General features: G+C 54.2%; 2 protein-coding genes across 3 annotated transcripts; one reads left to right on the plus strand and one right to left on the minus strand.

Annotated features, from left to right (window-relative positions):
- The first annotated feature begins 726 nt into the window (after positions 1–726).
- PPP2R5D (protein phosphatase 2 regulatory subunit B'delta) lies at positions 727–18,983 on the plus strand. The gene is made up of 16 exons (XM_074332953.1): positions 727–885; positions 5,502–5,579; positions 13,476–13,698; positions 13,933–14,132; positions 14,219–14,329; positions 14,442–14,534; positions 14,943–15,073; positions 15,211–15,270; positions 15,379–15,487; positions 15,691–15,744; positions 16,057–16,227; positions 16,334–16,461; positions 17,122–17,223; positions 17,320–17,392; positions 17,528–17,644; positions 17,799–18,983. The coding sequence occupies exons 1-16, from the start codon at positions 859–861 to the stop codon at positions 17,934–17,936; spliced, it is 1,815 nt and encodes a 604-aa protein (XP_074189054.1). The 5' UTR covers positions 727–858; the 3' UTR covers positions 17,937–18,983.
- MEA1 (male-enhanced antigen 1) lies at positions 18,877–20,665 on the minus strand. Of its 2 annotated transcripts, none has more exons than XM_019738381.2 (4): positions 20,545–20,665; positions 19,757–20,037; positions 19,566–19,668; positions 18,877–19,262 (listed from the first exon to the last, which is right to left on the minus strand). In XM_019738381.2, the coding sequence occupies exons 2-4, from the start codon at positions 20,024–20,026 to the stop codon at positions 19,111–19,113; spliced, it is 525 nt and encodes a 174-aa protein (XP_019593940.1). In that variant the 5' UTR covers positions 20,027–20,037; positions 20,545–20,665; the 3' UTR covers positions 18,877–19,110. The 2 variants fall into 2 exon arrangements, with proteins under 2 accessions (XP_019593940.1, XP_019593941.1); XM_019738382.2 differs by having other exon boundaries at positions 20,516–20,655.
- Positions 20,666–20,687: the final 22 nt, after the last annotated feature.

Raw genomic sequence — 20,687 nt, forward strand, 5'->3', positions numbered from 1 at the left:
CCTGAGGGCAGGAACTGATTTTATCCATTACGACCTTGGCTTGGGTAGGGTGGGGAGTAAGGGATCTATTTCCTGAGACACTCCACAATGAGGTAGCTTTTCCACTGTGTCCCCAAGTGCTCAAATTTAGCTGGTTCCCCAATCCCAGGACACTTGCAGTGGGGACGGGGACCCTCTTTTCAAAGCTGCAACAAACTCGGGATTCCTATCTCATCTTACCCAAGTCCTGGCCTGCCAGGCTTCCGCTTTGATCCTCTGAAAGCCCTGTCTGGAAACTCATGCCCTCCAGGACTCTTGGGAGCTCTATCCTCCAATTTTGCATGAATGCAGTTAGTGCTACATTACCCTGATGAAGAAAGGTACCCTTCATTTGAGGGCTTCTTTCCCTCAATTCGGACTGGGCGGAGTAGCAGAGTGGGTAAAGAGTGCGAGTCACTTTGGAACCGAACGGGTTGCAAAGAATGGCCGAGGCCCACGTACCACGGACGCGGGAGTGCGGCACTGGGGGCTAAGCTTGGGCTTCCCCTTACCCCCGCCTCCTCAGCTATGCTCGACCCACTTTAAGGCGGGATCTCCCACTTTAGCCAATTCTGGCAGCCGAACCCTGGCGGTTTGTACTCTTCCTTTCCAATGAGAAAAAAAGGAAGCAGCTTGGCTCCAATACCCAATCCGAAGAGGCGGCGCCTGGTTGTCAGGCAGGTTTGTAAGAGTTCGGGCCAATTGGAGGCGCAGACACCGCTCGACCCGGGCGCAGCGCGCAGGCGGTGGCGAAGAGACGCCGAGCGGGCCGAGTGCGGCCGAGCAAAGCCGGAGCCGGAGCGGGGCCGCAGGAGCCGGGCCGGGTCCGGACGGGCCGAGATGCCCTATAAACTGAAGAAGGAGAAGGTGAGCGTGGCCCATTTTCCCGCGCCTCCGCCTTGGGGCCTGCGCGGACCTCTGGGAGGGGCCCGAGCCAGGCCCGGGACAGCCCCAGACTGACCCTCCCGTCCGGCCCCCGTAGGACTCCCTGGGCCAGCCCTCCGCCCCCGCTGCTGGTCGCACCCCCAGCCTGTGCTGCAGCTGGGAAAGCTCCCTCACCTTGCCCGGGATAGAGTCCCCCCACTTACACCTCCCTTCCTTCCTCCACATACCCCCGGCCTAGGGTAACCCCTTCCCTCCAGATCTGCCCCAATCCCGGGTCACTCCTCTGCTTTTTCTGCTCCCACCACTCTCCCCCATCCCCCACCCATTTGCTCGTTTGGGACAGCCCCTCATCTGAGACTGCACCTCCCCCCAGAACACCCCCCCCCCAGCCTCTTCCCTCCCCCTCTCACCCTCTTGGGCCTGGGCTGGCCTTTTCCATCGTCCCCTACACCCCCTTCTCCCGCTCTGCCAAGCTCCCTGACCTAGAACAGCTCTGCTTTCTCTCTTCTCCACCAAATCTGGCCTAGGCCCCTCCCTCTCTTTCTTCCTTCACACACAAACTTGTAAGCCAGAACGGAGCCTTCCCTTCTGTGGATGGAACCTCAGAATGTCTGTGCTGGATGGGAGCGCATTCAGTGCAATCCCTCGTGGTACTGATGAGAAGACTGAGGCTTGGACAGGGGAAGGGACTTGGCCAAGGTCACACAGCCTGCGGGAGGCCCCGCTGCAATATCAGGGCTCCTGACATAAAGGCCTCTTCTGTACCAAAGTCCCCCCTAAGAGGCATCAGCTAACTCCCAGGTTCTTTAAACCAGTCACCTTTCCAAATCTGAGCAGGCTTCTTCCCTTAATCCTTTGCATTTTTCCTTTTTTGCATCGGTGCTGGACTTCTGTCTTTCCTGGTCCATACTGTCTACAAATCCGGCATCTGCCCTAACTCTCCGATTACTTTTCCTTCTTGCCCCACAGGCCAGCCAGCCCTGAAACACCCTGGCCTTTGGCATGGTGTCCTGATACAGGCCATTTCTTGATGTTGCCTTCTTTCACCTTCTTCTACCTCCATACCGCCTTCCCCTGTTCTTCATCCCTGCCTTTCTCTACCCTCTATTTCCTGCTGTTGCTGAGTCTGACTCAGAGGTGTGGTTCCTTTGAGGTACAGACTCACCCAGAGGATGCTAGGATACCAGTTCCAGCCTCCCCCAGCTTCTCTCCTGGCTGGCCTCTCGCGGTGGGGGAGAGCTCTGACCTGGGTTCTGCACCAGCATAAAGCAACCCATCTTGATGACCCCAGAGGTGTCTTGCTTTCATTTGCCCTCTGATTGGCTGGGTTGCTGGGCCAATCTCTGACCTTATCAATGAAACTCTTTATCCTGGGGCTGTTGGAGATCTGCCCGGCAGCTCTGATTTGGGGTTGTTCCCATCACCTCTCAGGGCCTGACGTTCTGAGTGTTGGGTTGGTGATGGTGTACTGGGCGCTGAACCTCCTGGGGTGCTGAGCTGGGCAAGGTTGTGTGCCCCACCCCAGTCCCTGTCTTTGGGGAGTGGGCATGCTGAGGTGAGTTTGCGTAGCTTAGCTATAGATGATACATATACAAGTCAGTCACACCAGGGGCTAAGGGGCTCCTTCAAGGAGTGTGGAGGGGCATGGAATTCAGGGGAAGCTGGTGAGATCCCTACCTACCTGTAGTTTTTAGTCCGAGGGAATGACTACTGCCCTGTCCCCAAAAAGCCTTTCTCTACCAGATGACTGAAAAGAAGAAAACTTTTTAATTAGACTTGCTAAGTATTTGGTTGGAAAAGAGTCTTGGAAGGATCAGGGTGCAGAGGGCCAGGCATCTCTGATCCCCTTTAAGGTTTAACTTTCTGCTTTTGATTTCCAATTGCATTTGGCCTCCTTCAGTGGAGGAGGAGACGCAAGTCCTGAGGAGGAGGGAGGTGACGTGTGACTGAGGTTTGCCTGGATGTGGTGGAGGCAGAAAGAAGGGATGGGTAGAGGATTTTTCTTGTGCATCCATTACCTGTCCCCTTCCCCCTTCATCTCTGTTGGCCCCTGTCACAGTCATCCTTCCAGGTTTCCTCCCTGAAGCCTTTCCTGAAACCCTCCATTGGGATTGGGATTGAGCTCTCCCTCCTCCCCTGGATTTGTAGAACTCTCGATAGGTCACCTATGGCCCTTTTGTGTTCCCTTGGGCTGGAATCAATTGTGGACAAGTCTTTTCTTCCCCTTGAGATAACTAACCTCCATTTTGGCTCGGCATCTCCCTTGCACACAGTAGGCACTCAATGGATGGATGCTGAGTCAATCGCCTGGGAGGATTTGCATCCCTCCTCTTCCCTCACGTTCTGAGCTGGGACTTATCTCTCTTAGGTTCCAGGGTGGGGTTCCCTGACTCCCTCCCACTTCCTTCTTGTTCATTATACTAGTAATAACATTGACTAACATTAAGGTTTTCATGTGCCAGACACCGTGCTAAGGGAATTAGGTACCATGATTGTCGTCACTTAATAGATGAGGAAACTGAGGCTCAGAGAGGCTAGTTCATTTGCCCATGATTATATAACTCGTCAAAGTTGGGCCCGGAACATAGGGTTGGCTCCAAACCCCGGTGCCAGGCGGCGCTGGACTGCTGGGCTGGGCTGAGGTGTGTGCCCTTCACCTGTTGTGTAGGAGCCGGGGAGCAAGAGTGGTGTGTCTGGTCTTCCCACACCCACACCCCCAGGCAGCTGGGATCCCTCTTAGGCACATTCCGTGAGAGAGCTGTACGGTGGGTGGAGGGGCACAAAAAAGAATCAGGAGCTTGTCAAGTAGAGAGATGAGACGTGTACAAAGAGGGACCAGCTTTGTCCAAGGGCCCACATCTGGGATGTGTGCAGACTGTCACCTCAGTGTTGTGTCCTGCCTGTACCCCCCTCATCCTTTTCCTCTCCACCCCGTGCTCTGAGCCACTCGCTGGCCACTCGGTGAGGACTCAGTGAGCCCAGCCTGGTCAGTAGGCAGTGGGAGAGGGCTCAGCCCAAAGACGGAGCTCCTGCCTGCTGGTGCGAGATGCTCCACACCTGCGAATGGCTTCCTTCCTCCCCTCCCCCAGGAAGCCTTCCCCCTACTGCAGCCCACACAGCTCTCTTCTTCCCGAATTCCTTTTGCCCCCATAGTCACAATCACTTGATTTAACACTTCTCACGGAAGGGGCTCGGGTGCTGTTGAGTCACAGAATCTCTGAGCTAGAGGTGATTTTCATGGCCCTCCAAGCTGGTCTTCACTGAAGGCTTGAGTCCATTCTGCAAAAGGCCTTAGAGGAGGCATGAGTGCTCCCCGGCTTGAATGCTCTTGGGGTTGGGGCGCTTGCAGCCTCATTAAGCAGCCGATTTCTGTGCAGGAGAAAATTCTTCTTTGTTTGGAGCCTCAGCCTGTCTTCCTGCCGCTCCGGCCTTGGCTCTTGGGCCTCTGGATCCACATGGAACAAGTGGCATCTTTAGTCCACAGAGCAGCCCTCTAGTTATTTGTAAAGATCCCTCGTGCTGGCCCTCCCGCCATGACTCCTCCCTTCCATTGTTACCTCTCCCAGTTCCTGCAGCTGTTGCTCTCAGGACATGCTTTTGAATCCACTCCCAGTATGGGTTGTATTTCCCAGCCACCGCCTCCCCCAAGAAAACTTAGGGTTTGTCTTTGTCCCTCCCAAAGTCAGATGCTCACAGCTGAACCAGAGCCTCCAGAGTGGCCCCATCAGTGCCAAGGACGGGGGCACCTCCATGTCTCCCAGTGCCCAGCACGCCACACAGGTCTGTTAAGTGGACAGAAGGTCACGGGAGCCGCCATGGCACACCAATGATTTGTTTTGAGCTTGCAGCCAGACTTCAATCCCCAAGTCTTTTCCACATTTTCCCCATCCTGTTCCTGTGCAGTTGCTTGTTTTGGCCGGAAGCATAGGAAGAGACGCTGGGTAGGCCAGGGCTCCGAGCCAGTGGCCAGGTTCCCGAGGGAGCCTTGGGACTACTGCTCATGCTTTGTAGCAGCTCAGGGCCTCACCCCGATGCTTGTCCAGCGAGGCATTCCTGGGACAGTGCCCATGCCTGTACCATCCCTGGGTATGCCAGTAGCACCCTCTGGTCTGGGTGCTATTGGTGATATCCAAAAAAATGCTTCCAGATGTTTCCAGATGGCCCTGGGGGGGAGAGGAGGGACTCCTTCCAGCATGCCAGACTCCTCCGGCACCCTCTGCCCACTTTAGCCAGCAGTCAGTCTAAGCAGCTTGTTCCATGATGCTTTCCCCTTGAGACTTCTCACCCTGGTTCTTGACAGAGGCCCTCCCGGACCCGAACTCGTACGCTAACCTTGGGAGGTGAAAGAGCACCATCGTGTTTAATTATTGTGTGATGGAGATGCCTTCCCAACCAGATGCTAAACGCCGTGGAGGGACTGAATTTCCCTTTGTGTACCCCAATCCCTCTTCCCCTGGGCTGGGGACCAGTTAGGTGCTCGGGGGTTCTGACTGAGGAAATTGGACAGAGGATAATTACAACTAAGACCTAAGGAGTCCAGACACGGTCTTTCCCTTCCCCTGGCTTCTGCTAACTCTACCTCCATCTTCTCCCTTCAGGAGCCCCCCAAGCTTGCCAAAGGCACGGCCAAGCCCAGCAGCTCGGGCAAGGATGGTGGAGGCGAGAGCACTGAGGAGGTAATGAATATGGGCGCAGCCCTAGTCGTGCTGCAGACATCAGCTCCGGTTAGAGCTGGACGGTTAGAGGGATCTGGGCAGGAGGGAAGGAGGCTTCGAGAGCCTGGGAGAGACTTGGGCAGCCCATGCACACCCCCCTCAGTCAGGCTTTCCCTTTGGCTGGTGTAGCCCAAATAAGCTTTCCCATTCTTCAGGCTCCCCAGCAATTCCTGTGAAAGTTGTGTCTCTGTCTGCCAGCTTTGAGTATGGAGCATTCCTTCTTCCTTCGGGCAAAAAGCTAGGGGTACCAGGTCCCGGGGAGAAGGGAAGAAGTACACAGCTGTCAGTGGTGTGGCAAGTGGCTTCAGCATGGCTCCGGGTGGGGAAGGAGGTGGGGAGTGGCTGGTGGCCCTGAGTCGGGCAGGGTTGGGCCCACTGTCCTTGATCCCAATCAGATGGGAGCTGCTGAAGGGCAGCCGCGAGCAGAGGTCAGCACAGCCCAGCAATCTCCGGCTGTAAAGCAATAAACGGCAGGCGGAGAGCACGCGAGGGTGGAGGCACTTCAGGAAGTCCAGAAAGTTTGCTCGGTGCTCGGTGGGATGCTCAGGCTGGTGAAGGGTCCTGAGAACACGGTGAGCCCGTGCCCGCGTCACCCAGGAGCTGGGAATCCTTGATTCCTCTCGCCTGCCTCCCGTTCAGAGGGATGGAGGAGAACAGGACCCAGACTCTCTAATTATGGGCGGGTCTCGTGTGTGTTGGGAGAAGAGATCAGTTAACAAGGGTTTGGAGTTAACTCCGGATTTAGATTGTTCTGGGTTCTTCTGGTCCTTACCACCTCGGTGATAGAGGTCATTCTGTCACAGGTGACTTTTGTCACCTGTGGCCATCGTTTTAGGCCTCCGTTGAGTAATGAATTGGAAGAAGCAGCGTAGGTTTCCCCCATTTTACAGATATGGAAGTTGAGGACCTCAGAAGATAAAGTCCTCCTTGCTCTGCACGAGCACAGGGATCTGAACAGGTGTCCGCTTAGCCCTTCTCGCTGGGTGTTGCCAGCCTGTGAGCTCTGAGGGGAAGAGCTGGCTTCTTCCCCACACCCGTGTGTTCTTGCTCTTGGTTCCCAGTATCCTCAGCCCCTGCTTCTGGGGGACACTCTCTCTGGGCTCAGCCTCCCTTCAGGAATGATGACATCTGTGGGACCCCCAGGGCATGTAGTTGGGAGCTGGCAACTGACCTTCAAAGCAACAAGAGAGACTTAGAAACCTGGTTGAAAGGGACAGAAAGGAATAGGTAGGGGGCTGCTCCCCACTGTTTCCTAACTCCTACTTGTTCGGTTATTAGATAGATTGGATGTCATGTCCTGGAAGCGGCCTTCCTTGCCCACCCACTCGATCCTCAGGAGGTCCCAGCTCCTGCTGTTTGCTCTTCTGGCACCAAGTCTCACCCACTGCCTTTCTGGACAAATCTGTTAAAGGCAGTGTGTCAATATCAAGCCCTCTGGAAAAGAAGAGTGTTGAGTTCACCTTGAACTCTGTGTTGGGAAACGCTGCTCACGGCTCACCTGTATGAGGCAGCTGCAGGAATTCTGCTCCATGAATTTCTAAAAATGCAGCCCGGTGGCCTCAGGCAGAGGGATGGTGGAAAAGTTGGGGCCAGGTTGTGAGGCGCAGGTCAGCAGAAGCTGTTTGGCACAGTCCTTTCATCGCCCTTCATCTCGTCCAGAGTTTTGGGCTCTTACACCAAATTTCCCATGTCAAGCATTTGCCAGTCCTTCCCATTGATCCTAATAATTATAGCAGCCAGCATTTATTTTATTGCACCGTGACTTGTATATTCGTTTCTTTGGGCAGCCATAACAAATTACCATAAACTGGCGGATGAAAATAACAGAGGCTTATTCTCTCACAGTTCTGGAGGCTAGAAGTCTGATCTCAAGGTGTCCGCAGGCCATGGTCCCTCTGAGGTCCTAGGGAAGAGTCTGCTCCACGCCCCTCTCCTAGCTCCTACGGTGCTCAACAACCCTTGGCGTTCTTTGGCTTGTAGACGCATCACGCCAGTCTTTGCCTCCATCGTCACATGCTCTTCTCCCCTGTCTGTCTTTGTGTCTCTGTGTCCAGATGTCCCTCTTCTCATAAGGACGCCAGTCCTATTGGATTTAGGGCCCAGCCTAATCCAGTGTGATCTCATCTTAATTTGATTACCTCTGCAAAGACCCTATTTCCAAGTAAGGTCATGTTCACAGATGTTGGGTTGATGTGAATTTGGCGGGGAGGGGACACATTTCTCCCCAGTACACACTGTCCCAGGTTCTGTGCTGAGTACTTGGCATGCATGTAAATCTTAAAACCTCCTCGTTTAACTGTTCACAGCACTCCTGTGAGGTCATTCTGTCATCGTCATCGTCATCCCCATTTTACAGACGAAACTGAGGCTTGGCTCAGTTAAATCACTTTTCACTCGGCAGTAAAACAGCGGAGCTGGAATTCAACCCAGGTCCATGCGGCTTGGGAGCCAGTTGTCCTGTGTTCTAGATGACATGAGACACTGGCTCCAAGATTCTAAAAGAGAGTCTCAGAATGGAAAGGAGCCTTGAGCGTTTAGGGCAGACTCACTGTGACCTGCCGCTGCAGGCAGAGGTCTCTCTTGGTCTGTTCTTGGAGAAAGCAGGTCCGTGCTGTGGGTGTTTCTATGTGGTACGCCCAGTCTTGAGTTCTGGGAGTGGGGGCAGAGGGAGGAAGAAATTATCCCATTCTCCCCCACTTCAGCCTGGCCACCCTATAGCCAGAGTGGTTACCCTAAATACATTTTTGGTCGTATCAGTCCTTTACTTGAAAACCTCTGTTGGCATCTCTTTGTTCAAAAATTCACACCCTCGCCCTCCTGTGCTGGTCCCACCCCGTTCTTCTAGTGCCCATCCTGGTTTCTTGCCCACCGGACATGCCATCTTCTAATACAATGAGCGCTTTTGTGACGCATGGCCCTCATCCATGCGGCTCCATTGATCTGGACTGCTTTATCTCTGTCCTTTCTTTCTTTGCCTAAACTCACGTTTATCCTTTAAGAGCCAAATGAACAGTCACCTTTCCCGGGACATCTTCCCTCCGTCGTTCTCAGGCAGAGCGTTTAGCTCAGCCTTCTGTATTCCCCTATCCTTTGTTGCTGTCTCTGCTTTTGAATTTCCCTGTATTAAAAGCTGCTTTTGTGTCTGTCGTGCCCACTGGACTGTGAGCTCTTGGAGGGCAAGGGCCAGGTTTTGTTCACCTTTTAATCTCTAATGCTGAGCGTGATGTTTATTGGAGAAATGAAGGAACGAATTAAGCACAGCTCGATCGAGCTCTCGTTGTCAGCATAGGAGAGAATGCCTCTGTGGTGTTGAGGGTTTTACACTAAAATCAATCTTTTTAGCTTTTGGCTAGTTAATTCACAACGCCAAAGCTATAACCCTGATCTCTGCATTTTTCACTGTTGATCTTTCGTCTTTCTGTTACAATACTTTCTGTGGTGCTTAAATCATATTTCTATCTCCTGTTTTATTTATGTTTCAGTGTGTGGGTTGATGGTGGGTATGTGAGGATCAGGTTGGACCAGGTTTGGTTCGGAGGATAGTTGGCAGTGTAGTTGCTGTCTCCTGTGTGAGTGCGGTGTGGAAATTCAGGGTGCCACTTACTTGCTGGAGGCCGGAATCTAGGAAGGCTTCTTGGAGTGTGGATCCTGTTGAGAGTTTAGTAGAAGTGGGAGGAGAACGTACTTTAAGCAGAGTCTCAAGGCGAGCGCCACTACAGAGTCTCAGAAATGGGAGTGGGCAGGCTATAGGAGGGGTGGACAGCAGGTTGGCCCCACTGCTTTTAATCAGTGTCCACGCATGCTCTGATGGCCGCACAACGTTCTCCAGGGGACTCGCCTGCCTCCCACCTCCCGCCCAGGTCAGTGGAGGAGAAGTTAGAAGCTGGAGCTTTTAGGAGAAAGTGTTGTACGTGAAGTGAGATGCTGGCATATCCCCTTACCTCCCTTCTGACGCGCATGTTTCCTAGCCAAGGGCGAACAGACTCACCAAGGAAGCCTCATCGAGGCTTGGCGGCCAAGGTCTTTGCTGGCTGGTCCAGCCCAGCTGTCTCTCAGATGCTTTTTGTGTCTGGGGCCTAGGAGTCTGGTCCTTATAAAATAGGGGTGGCCCCATGGGGTGGGGGTGGGGCCGGCTCAGCCTGCTCAGCTGCTCCCCAGTCCCCCCAGCCTTTAATGCAATCCTAGTAGGGAAGGGACCATAGGCACCAACTCGTTGGGTGGTGTTTTTTTTTGTTTTTGTTTTTTTGTTTTTTAAAGATTTTATTGGGGAAGGGGAACAGGACTTTTATTGGGGAATAGTGTACTTTCAGGCCTTTTTTTTTCCAAGTTAAGTTGTTGTCCTTTCAATCTTAGCTGTGGAGGGCGCAGCTCAGCTCCAGGTCCAGTTACTGTTTTCTAGTTGCAGGGGGCGCAGCCCACCATCCCTTGCGGGAGTCAAACCGGCAACCTTGTGGTTGAGAGGACAGGCTCCAACCAACTGAGCCATCTGGGAGCTCAGCGGCAGCTCAGCTCAAGGTGCTGTGTTCAATCTTAGTTGCAGAGGGCGCTGCCCACCATCCCTTGCGGGACTCGAGGAATTGAACTGGCAACTTTGTGGTTGAGAGCCCACTGGCCCATGTGGGAATCGAACTGGCAGCCTTCGGAGTTAGGAGCACGGAGCTCCAACTGCCTGAGCCACCGGGATGGCCTGTTGGGTGGTTTTTAAACTTTGATTTTTAGCCATGCAACCCTGTCTTCCCTTGAAACCTTACGTGGAGAATGGTTGGGAAACCACTGATCTAGTCCAACGCCCTCATCGTTAGCAGAGAAAATGGAGGCCTTGTTTCTCCCTCGCTGGGAAGGATGGCTCCTTTCTCTGGACGTGCCCTCGGTGTGAGGTTCGTGAAAGTGCAGGATATCTGTGTCTGTCTGGGAGGATGGAGAGAGACGTGTTCTTCCCGAGACTGCTTCCTCCACTGCCACAGAACTTCTCACACTAATGTTTCCCCCTCTCACTCTGCTCCTGCCTCTGGCCAGGGCTCCGTTCTGAGGGTTTCTAGATTGGTACAGGAAGGGCTTGTGGGAAGGGGCCTGGGTTTAGCCCCCAGTCAATCAACCAATCACACATTTGTTGAATGCCTGTCAGGTGCTAGTGCTGAGGGCACCCAGAGCGGAGCAAACCAGGGTCCAGGCTTTCAAGGGCCTGGCTCTCTAGTGGGGGGAATGGCATGTGAACAGGTAGAATAAGAGGTGTCACTGGGGGTGAGCACAGAGCCAGTGGGACAGACAAGTAGTGTCAGGAGGCTGGGGACGGGGTAGATAACCAAGGTTTGGAGTCATCTGAGAAGGGTTTTTGGAGAAAGGTGGGACTTAAGCTGGGTCTTGAAAGATTCAATGCCTTCATGGGTTCCCCCATTTTAAAACAAGGAAGATAATGGACTCTAAGGAACATTTGAGGTGTGTTAATTTCAGGAATTTCCAGGCTGCATTCCTAAAATCCAGGGATGGGAAATAATGAATAACAGTAATAGAAGATACTGCTTATAAAACACTTCTGAGTGCCATGTACTGTTCATTTAAATCCTTATTACAATCCTTTGAGGTAAGTACTGTTGTCATTCCCATTTTACAGATGAAGAAACTGAGGCATAGAGCGACTGTATGACTTTGAGCTAATAAATGGCAGAGCCAAGAGTCAAACCCAGGCAGTCACGCCCATCTGCCCTTGACCCTTAAGCTCCACAGATAAGGGTGTGGTTGTTCCTATGACAGGGAAATGGAGGCACAAAGCAGGGGAGAGTCTAATGCATACCAAACTCTAGCCCCCCTCCCCCGCCCTCCATCAACATGTAACCTCTCCCCCGTCCCTCTCCCCCGCACTCCATCAACATGTAACCTACCTGCCATATAAGGGAAGAGAGACCCCAGACTCCAGGTGCCCCACACTAACCAAAATCACACTAGCTGAGTGCTGGTCATGGCAGGAGAGGTGTATGATGGCTGCTTTGCCCCACTGCCTTGCGTTCCCCTCATCCAGTTGGTATCTGGGGCCGTCATTTTAGGTGGGGGAGGAGGCCAAATGGCCAAAGTGGTAGTGAACCACACTGGACCCAAGACCTGCCTCAGGCTGGACCCCGTGCTCCCTTCCCATTCTCTGATCCCCAGTTAGGTCACAAGCTCAACATAATTGTTGCTATCAGAAATTCAGAGCTTACAAAACATAACATGCTTCCCTTTCTCCTATCCCAGAAGATTTCAAATTCCCCCACTCCTTATGGTATGAAGTAAGAGTTTATGGAGGGGACCGGAGAAGAGGTGGGGGTGGCAGATATGAGGACAGGACAACTTTCCTGTGTTCTGGGTGCCCATCTGGACGTGGCCTCACTCCTCTAGCCCTACTGCAGTCCCTGGTTGGGGGCAAGGGCTGTCCCGTGGCTCAGCCTCTCCTCTTCCAGTGGGGTTACCTGGACAATACCTGTGGGTGGACTGCGTGCAAATATCCATGCGTAGGCTTCTGCAAATGGGCTTAAAGGGGCTCTGCACCCATGTCTAGGAAGAAGCATAGAGGTAGCTTTTAAAAATCAGCCGTATTTCTCTCAAGATCAAAGCAGTGTCAGCTTGTACAGAATATCAAAAAGGAGAAAAAAAATCATCCATCATTCTGTTACCACAGGAGATAGTCACGACCACAGTGGTGCACTTGGTCTTGTTCTTTTCCTTTTCTTCCCAGGGTTTTGGGTTCTGTGCCTGTGTCGTAACGTGCAGGAGCTCCTTTTGCACGCGCTGTTCTCAGTGTCCTTATTTTACGTTTGTATCAACATGACAGACATGAACATGTACATCGTTCAGAAAGTCTCGGGTTTGTAATGGAAAAGGCAGCCCCTGCCCAGGCTCCCCCCCACCCCACCCCCCGTTGGTCTGTGACAACCACGTTCAACTCCTAACTCCTTCCTTGGAGATGGACTTCTATGATTTTCAAATAAGAGTCTTCCACTTTTTTTTAAATTGTTGAGGTTTTGATATTATCTGTTGACTCCCTACTGTGGAAAATGAAGGCCTTGGTGTCTTACACCGCCCTGTGGACATTTCCCCTCCTCCCAAAATACTTAGCACCAATTTTGGGTAAATTACTCTGACTGTGGAAATATTTTTCACGGCGGAAACATGCATGATTGTATTTAGTACATAGTTGTCATAAAGTTGATTTTAACTCCATGATACCCCATTTCTTCCTTTCTTTCCTGTTATACATAAGGCTGTAAAAAGTATAACAAGGCCAAAGCCTTCTTTTATATTTAGGATTTTTCTTAAGCTATATTTCTAGTAGTGAAACTACTGAGACATGGGAATGAATGTCTTTTAGCTTGTCATGAAAGACCATCACACATTCAGTAACGTGGACAGTACAGTAACCGTAGGTGTCTGCTCAGTGAACTTGTACGTGGTATAGGCTGTGTACCATCTCGCAGCGGCAGTCCAGATACAGAATGACTCAGAAGGTTCCTCATGCCTCTCCTCAGTCAGTGCCCACACACCACCCCTCACCGCCCCGACTTCAGCCCCGGAAAGATAGCCATTTTTCTGACTCTGTCACCATCGATTAGTTTCGCCTGTTCGTGAACTGTAGTGAACATTGAGAAAGCTCTGGATGGACAGGCAAGAGGCATCACTTGGGGAGACACGACTCCGTGACCACTCCCTTCCAGGGATAACCCATAGTTATCTGTGACCCTGGCCTTGGCTCCTTCCAGGGCAGGGGACAGCTCCTCACTGCCCAGGTCCGCACAGGCACACATGGACTGGGGAATGGACGGACCGTGGTCCTGGCCTGGGGTGGGAGGAGGAATTCGGACTTCAACAACTCACTTGTTTGATCAGGCCCAGCCACAGCCACAGCCACAACCCCAGGCCCAGCCGCAGCCCCCGTCTCAGCCACCGTCATCCAACAAGCGTCCCAGCAACAGCACACCACCCCCCACGCAGCTCAGCAAAATCAAGTACTCAGGGGGGCCCCAGATTGTCAAGAAGGAGCGAAGGCAAAGCTCCTCCCGCTTCAACCTCAGCAAGAACCGGGAGTTGCAGAAGCTTCCTGCTCTGAAAGGTACTCGGAGAGGTCAGGGGGCTGGTGCACCAAGCCTAGGGGGCACCGGGTGTTAGCAGAGTAGAGCTTTGTGGTATTTTGTGGGGATGGGAACTGTAGCAAATATGAGGGGTAATTCCACCGGGGCTGGGAGTGCCAGGGGAGCAGGATGGAGGCAGGACGGGCTAGGGGAAAGCCCTGTGAGGCGAGTAGGGCGTGTCAGTGAAGAACCTGACTGTGGGGGCCCCCTTCCAGATTCGCCAACCCAGGAGCGGGAGGAGCTGTTTATCCAGAAGCTGCGCCAGTGCTGCGTCCTCTTTGACTTTGTGTCAGACCCACTCAGTGACCTCAAATTCAAGGAGGTGAAGCGGGCAGGACTCAACGAAATGGTGGAGTACATCACCCATAGCCGCGATGTTGTCACCGAAGCCATTTACCCTGAGGCTGTCACCATGGTGGGCACAGGGAAAGGGGAAAGCAGGCAGGGGCGGGGGTCCCGGAGAAGCCTGGACGGAGCTCTCACCTGGGCCCTCCCCCTCAGTTTTCCGTGAACCTCTTCCGGACGCTGCCACCTTCATCGAATCCCACCGGGGCCGAGTTTGACCCAGAGGAAGATGAGCCCACCCTGGAAGCCGCATGGCCACACCTGCAGGTACCAGGGAAAGGGGGGAGGCCGGCCCTGGCTGCAGGGACTGGGGCACTGAGAGACCTGCCGCCAGGGGTAAGTCCCCACCCCCTAAGTGGATGCTCCTTTCCTCTCCCAGCTCGTGTACGAGTTTTTCTTACGTTTCCTCGAGTCTCCGGATTTCCAGCCAAACATTGCCAAGAAGTACATTGACCAGAAGTTTGTCCTTGCTGTGAGTCCCTGAAATCCTGTTCCTCCCCTCCCTCCAGTTCATGAACTCTAGTGCCACGTCCCCTCGCTCCAGTCCAGCTGCTCTTTCTCCTGCGGCTGCATATGTTGGGTTGCAGCTGCGTCTTGGGGTTACACAAACCGACTCTGCCCTTAAGAAGCTTCCAGCGTAATGGAAGGAAACAGAACAACACAAGTTACCTTCCCCCCCTCAATGGGGGCGTGCAAACCTGCATACTCAGACAGCACCCGGGGTAGAGCAGGGTAATAGAATCACTTTTTCCAGAGACTTGTCCCCACTCCCCGTCTCCAGAGAACCTCTGGGCTTCCCCTGGCCAGGATCCTATGTCCCCCCGCCCCACCTCCCTCGGCGGCTGCCTCGCTCACAGCTTTTCCTCCTGCCTGCTCCCAGCTCTTGGACCTGTTTGACAGTGAGGACCCTCGAGAGCGGGACTTCCTCAAGACCATCTTGCATCGCATCTACGGCAAGTTTTTGGGTCTCCGGGCTTATATCCGTAGGCAGATCAACCACATCTTCTACAGGTGAGGCCAGGAGTCCAGGCTTAGGAGCGAAGCCAGTCCCCACTGAGGGGGTGGGGGGGGTGGGAGAAGAGAGGTAGGGGGAACTGGACAATGCTGGAGGGGCATCGGGGGGTCTAGAGACATTTTTCTTCCCTTAGGTTCATCTATGAGACAGAGCATCACAACGGGATTGCTGAGCTCCTGGAGATCCTGGGCAGGTGAGACGTGGGGTGGGGCACACATGCCTGAAAACGGTTGGGAGGCTGGGCGCCGTGAGCTTGGACCGGGCTCTGGTTTGGTCCTCACAAGCCTCCCTTAACTCCTAGCATCATCAATGGCTTTGCCTTGCCCCTCAAGGAAGAGCACAAGATGTTCCTTATCCGTGTCTTGCTTCCCCTTCACAAGGTCAAGTCCCTGAGTGTCTACCACCCTCAGGTGAGCTGCCTTCCTCCTGATGACCCCTGACCCGCGCAACAGAGAAAAGAGAGGGAGGGAAGGTATTCCGGCTGGGATGGGGTGGCAGAGGGAGTGGCTAATTCCTCTCTACACCTCCTCTTCTGGGGTCTTGCTTCTGTCACTCACCTCGGTGAGCCCTGGGCCGTGAACCTCACCTCCTCCCCACCTCAACCTCTTCGCAGCTGGCATACTGTGTGGTGCAGTTCTTGGAGAAGGAGAGCAGTCTCACCGAGCCGGTAATTCCTCTAAGCCCCAGGGTCCATCTCTGTCAGCAGCACTTGCCCGTCTGTACCTGTCGAGCTGTCCTGTAAGCGGGTGCTCGGGGGAGATGTGGCCCAACTGGTGACATAGCTTCCTCTCTGAAGGAGAAGGAAAACCTGTGGACGCCTAGGAAACAGATCCAAGCTAGAGAAACATGAGCAGTTCGTGGGGGCCACCCAGGCTGTGCCCAGCAGGGAGTTGGGTGGTTGGGAGGGTAGGAAGGCTTCCTGGAGAACCAGGCAAGTATTGAGGGACAATTTGACCCCCGTGTCCTCCTTATCTCACAGGTGATTGTGGGACTTCTCAAGTTCTGGCCCAAGACCCACAGCCCCAAGGAGGTGATGTTCCTGAATGAGCTGGAGGAGATTCTGGATGTCATTGAACCTTCGGAGTTCAGCAAAGTCATGGAACCACTCTTCCGCCAGCTGGCCAAGTGTGTCTCCAGCCCCCATTTCCAGGTGAGACCCAGACGCAGCGTGGCCCAGCCCCTGCCTCCCAGACACCAATGGGTGTTCTTGAGCAAAGCTAGCCGTGTCCCCACGGAGTCCCGTCTGTCCCCACCAGGTGGCAGAACGTGCTCTCTATTACTGGAACAATGAGTACATCATGAGCCTGATAAGTGACAATGCTGCCCGCGTCCTCCCCATCATGTTCCCCGCACTCTACAGGAACTCCAAGAGCCACTGGAACAAGTAGGGGGCTGGCGTGGGGTTTGGCCCTGGGGCTCTGGTTTGGGAACCTGTGAGGGTGTGGGAGAACAAAAGAGCCGACAGTCTCATGTGCTCACTCAGCGAGTGGGGCCGGTGCCCACTGCACGTTGATAGAACCTGAGGGACTGACTAGGGAGAAGATACCTCTGTGAGGATGCCCTGTGATACCAAACAGCAGAGCAGTGGCCTGTACTACACCTCTTCTTGTGGTCAGAGAGTCTGCAGCTTTGGAGACTTAATTCCATGCTGTGAGAAGCTCATGTGACCTTCCTAGTATGTATTGAATTCCAGGGTTGTAAAAAGACTTTCCTGCTAAAAGCAGGGACCCTGTAGCACAGATGCCTCTCATGCTGCTGGGAGCCCATTAGTGTGGCCCAGAGCATAGGAAATAGTGGAAGAAGGTGGGTCGTGGAGCATGGGGTGGGAGGAGGATGGATAAGCGGACCAGTATTTGTAAAGACCCTGAAATGCCCACCTCAAGTCACGTAATTTGGTCAGAGAGATGAGCTTACACCGCGGCGTTTGTGAAATAGTAGTAACTGAGAAAGCTCTTAGCAGACACCTCCTAGGAGAGGGCAAATTGGGGTCCTAGTACGAAGGGCAGGCTCTGGCCTCCTATACGTCATCTTTCCCCCGTGGCAGGACAATCCACGGGCTGATCTACAACGCCCTGAAGCTGTTTATGGAGATGAATCAGAAGCTGTTTGATGACTGCACACAGCAGTACAAGGCGGAGAAGCAGAAGTGCGTATGTCTGCCTGCAGGGCTTTGCTTGTCCACCACTAGCGCCCCTTTGCTTCTCTCTCACGCCCAACCCCCATCCTGTCTCTGCTTCCTCAGGGGCCGGTTCCGAATGAAGGAAAGAGAAGAGATGTGGCAAAAGATCGAGGAGCTGGCCCGACTTAATCCCCAGGTGAGGTTTTTCTGCCGTTACCCGGAACTGAGCGGTCCATCTTGGTCTGCGGGCGGGTTTGTTTGAGGGGGAGTAGAGGCACACAGACTTCGGAAGTGGCTCTCCCCACACGTCCACGCCTCCTTTCCTTCTCAGTATCCCATGTTCCGAGCTCCGCCACCACTGCCACCTGTGTACTCAATGGAGACAGAGACCCCCACAGCAGAGGACATCCAGCTTCTGAAGAGGGCGGTGGAGACAGAGGCCATGCAGGTGGCAGGGCACAGAGGGAGTGGGGAGAGGAAATAAAGACAGCTCTGGGAGGGAGAGGAGACAGGAGCAGCAGAGCCCAGGAATAAGGGGAGGAAACAATAGAATGCACTGGGAATTGGTCACCAGTCCTCGCCTTCTCTGTATCCGTACACAGATGCTAAAGGACATCAAGAAGGAGAAAGTGCTGCTTCGGAGGAAGTCGGAGCTGCCCCAGGATGTGTACACCATGAAGGCACTGGAGGCGCACAAGCGGGCAGAAGAGTTCTTAACTGCCAGCCAGGAGGCTCTCTGACGCCCTCACCTTCCCTCCACAGGGCCACAGCCCACTCAGCCCGGGGACGCCGCCCTCGCCCTCCACCCTCTGCTCCCCACTGACTGACGCGGGGCAAGGCAGTGCCTGTCTAGCTCCTCTAGGGAGGGTGATGTGGCACTTGAAGCAGGGACACCCACAGCGTGGTCCCTCTTCTCCCCCAAGTGTGTTCATGCCTACCTGTGGCTAGTAGAGATGGGCTGAGCACTAAGCTGCTTCGTGCTCAGAGAACTGGGGAGGCCTGTCCCCCTCCTGCTCCTAACCCCACAGCTACCTGAGGCTGCTCTGAGAAATACACACAGGAATACATATGCTCCTCTCTTCCCCTCATCCTTATTTGAACTCCAGGGGTCTCCTCTCCCTCCCCTGCAGAGGCACAGGGAGCGGCAGGAGATTATTCTCACCAAAGTTATGTCACGCCCCACTGGCCCCTGGAGTCAGTAGCTGGAGGGGCGCCAACCCCCCACAGCACAAGGAGGCCCCCAGCCCCAGCAGTGCGCAGGCTGAGGGGGCTGTATTATTTCCTTTTACCCTCCGTCTGACCAAGACCACATGGGAGGTCAAACAGAAATGCATAGGCTATGGACAGTAGGTGATGAATAAGGGCCCAGATGGACCAAGAGAAGAGGATGAACAAACACCCTACCCTGTGCCCCTTCTTTGGTGAGCAGCAGCCCTGGGATCACAGACATGGAAGGGACCACCTGGGGCTGACTGCTTTCCTGTGCCGTTGGTTCCCAAAGTTAGCAGGAAGGAAGCAGGGAGCAGTGCCCCAAGCATGGCTCCCCCAACACCTATTTATTTCCTTGTTTGTGCTAATGCTGGGCAGGCCCTCACTTGTCCCTTTCAGTTACCATGGAGGGGCAAGGGCTTAGAAGGACCAGACCCAGGTCCCAGGGGCACAGGCAGTGCAGCTTTTGGCTGTGTACATAGGGTGCTTTATTCTCCAGAGTGATACATGCGAAGGTGGGTTGGGCTTGGGCCGATGTCCCCATATGTACAGAACTGAATAAAGTGGGTCTCTGAGAAGTCTGATTTGCCTTGATGTGGAAGGGGAGACGGGGAGGATGGAACTGGACATTACAACCAGGGATGTGTTCAGTCCTGTGCTGGTTCCGCTCTGGAATGCAGGAAGGTAAGGCAGACCTCCAGGTGGTCACTTCCAGGCAGGGGATGCCTGCCGGGCTTGGAGGGCCTTCTGTACCACGTCTTCCCACTGGGCATCTGATATCTCCTGAGCCCACGCCGGAACCCCTGGCGCAGGCAGGCTTACTCCAGCCATTGTCCTTTTCACCAGTTCTACATGTTCTGAAATCACAGGCAGAGACCAATAAGAGAAAAGAAACAATGGGACCAGCTCCCCTTCCCATTCCGTTAATTAACCCAGAGCCACTGGGCTAGCCAGGTCACCAAATCCATCTGTTATTTTCTAGGCAAGCCTGCCCGTTCCCCAAGTCTAGCAGAATAGCATTTCGCCGGGATTCTGAAGTCTGCAAAATCTTAGATTATAAACTGTCGTTTTAGGAACAGGGTATTCCTCTGTGACCTCGTGGTTCTAGCCAGTCCCTTTCCTCCATAATTATTCCAGCATGAAAAATTGATCTCTTTTACCTGGGTCCATGGGAATAGAGCTGTGGTTGCTCAATGCCGTGGCTCCCTCCTCATCTTCGTCCTCGCTTTCTAATGGTGGGTCTGGCAAATGAAGCCCCAGGGCCTGCAGAGCCAGAGATAAAATAGTTCAGGGCCAGCCCTTCAAGGATCCCAGCTTCACCTGCTCAGGAACAATGCCTCCTCCACCGTACCTGGATCCGATCCTGGATGTCGGCGACTACATCTTCTCCATCTCCCATTGGTGCCAGCTCCACCTCCTCTGGTTCAGGATCTTGGTTCAGGGGCTGGTAGGAGTAGCCAGCTGGGCCTGCCCCGGTTTCCTCCTGTTCTTCCTCAGGCTCCTCACTGCTCCAGTCCCCAGTGCCTTCTGTAGGACCCTGGTGTGGTCCTAGTTCCTCAGTCTGATTGGGGAAGATACGCTCAGGGCCCATGGTGTCTCCCCCTAGAATTACTGCTGCCATCCGGGCAGGGGCTGCAAGAACAGGGAGGCAGGATAGGGATATGATGAAATCAGGTCTACATTCAGCCTCCCGCCCACCTTGTGATCTTGTGAGTCCACAGAACATTTAAACGCCCCCAACCTTCCTCCACCCCACCCGACCCCAGCCTCTCCTAGGTCCTCCACCTTTTAAGATGGCTCTTAATCTCCAACCGAGGCCCACCCGCCTTGCTCGGCCATTTCTTAAATAACAGCCCAACCGGAGGCCAAACACACTCCTTTCAGAACCCCGCCCTCCCTTCTTCCCCACCGACTTGGGAACTCCGGGTCGCCAAACGAGCTCCCCTAGACAGGGCGCATCCGTCCCCTTCGCCTCTTTCCATGGGGTTCCCCTTTGTACCACCTGACAAACGCCCTTCGGGTCCCAGGGGCTCCCCTCTAATGGCCCCAGCTGAGGCGTCCCCCACCCGCCCCCACCGATTGTCGGCGCCGGTGTCCCCGCGCGCCTCACCCGCTCAGAGCCCGCGACCGAACCCGCACCTTCACTTCCGGCGGGGCAGGACGTGCTGGGGTGCCTAGTCTCCAGCCCCGCCCCGTGCTCATGATTGACGCAAGCGAGGACTAGGAGTCCGCCCCTTGCCCCGCCTCCGCCATCCCTTGCCCAGACAACAAGGGAGGGACTA

The sequence above is a fragment of the Rhinolophus sinicus genome, linkage group LG05 (assembly GCF_036562045.2).
Source record: "Rhinolophus sinicus isolate RSC01 linkage group LG05, ASM3656204v1, whole genome shotgun sequence".
Taxonomy (NCBI): domain Eukaryota; kingdom Metazoa; phylum Chordata; class Mammalia; order Chiroptera; family Rhinolophidae; genus Rhinolophus; species Rhinolophus sinicus.

What these genes read in the sequence shown, in the direction of transcription:
- PPP2R5D (XM_074332953.1), top strand. Translation starts at nt 859, where the DNA reads ATGCCCTATAAACTGAAGAAGGAGAAG. An exon ending in TCCAAGAGCCACTGGAACAA is followed by an intron (nt 16,462 to 17,121) that starts GTAGGGGGCTGG and finishes CCCCCGTGGCAG; the next exon opens with GACAATCCACGGGCTGATCT. An exon ending in TGGCCCGACTTAATCCCCAG is followed by an intron (nt 17,393 to 17,527) that starts GTGAGGTTTTTC and finishes TTTCCTTCTCAG; the next exon opens with TATCCCATGTTCCGAGCTCC.
- MEA1 (XM_019738381.2), bottom strand. Translation starts at nt 20,026, where the DNA reads ATGGCAGCAGTAATTCTAGGGGGAGACACCATGGGCCCTGAGCGTATC. An exon ending in ACATCCAGGATCGGATCCAG is followed by an intron (nt 19,669 to 19,756) that starts GTACGGTGGAGG and finishes CTGGCTCTGCAG; the next exon opens with GCCCTGGGGCTTCATTTGCC. An exon ending in CTCTATTCCCATGGACCCAG is followed by an intron (nt 19,263 to 19,565) that starts GTAAAAGAGATC and finishes CTGTGATTTCAG; the next exon opens with AACATGTAGAACTGGTGAAA.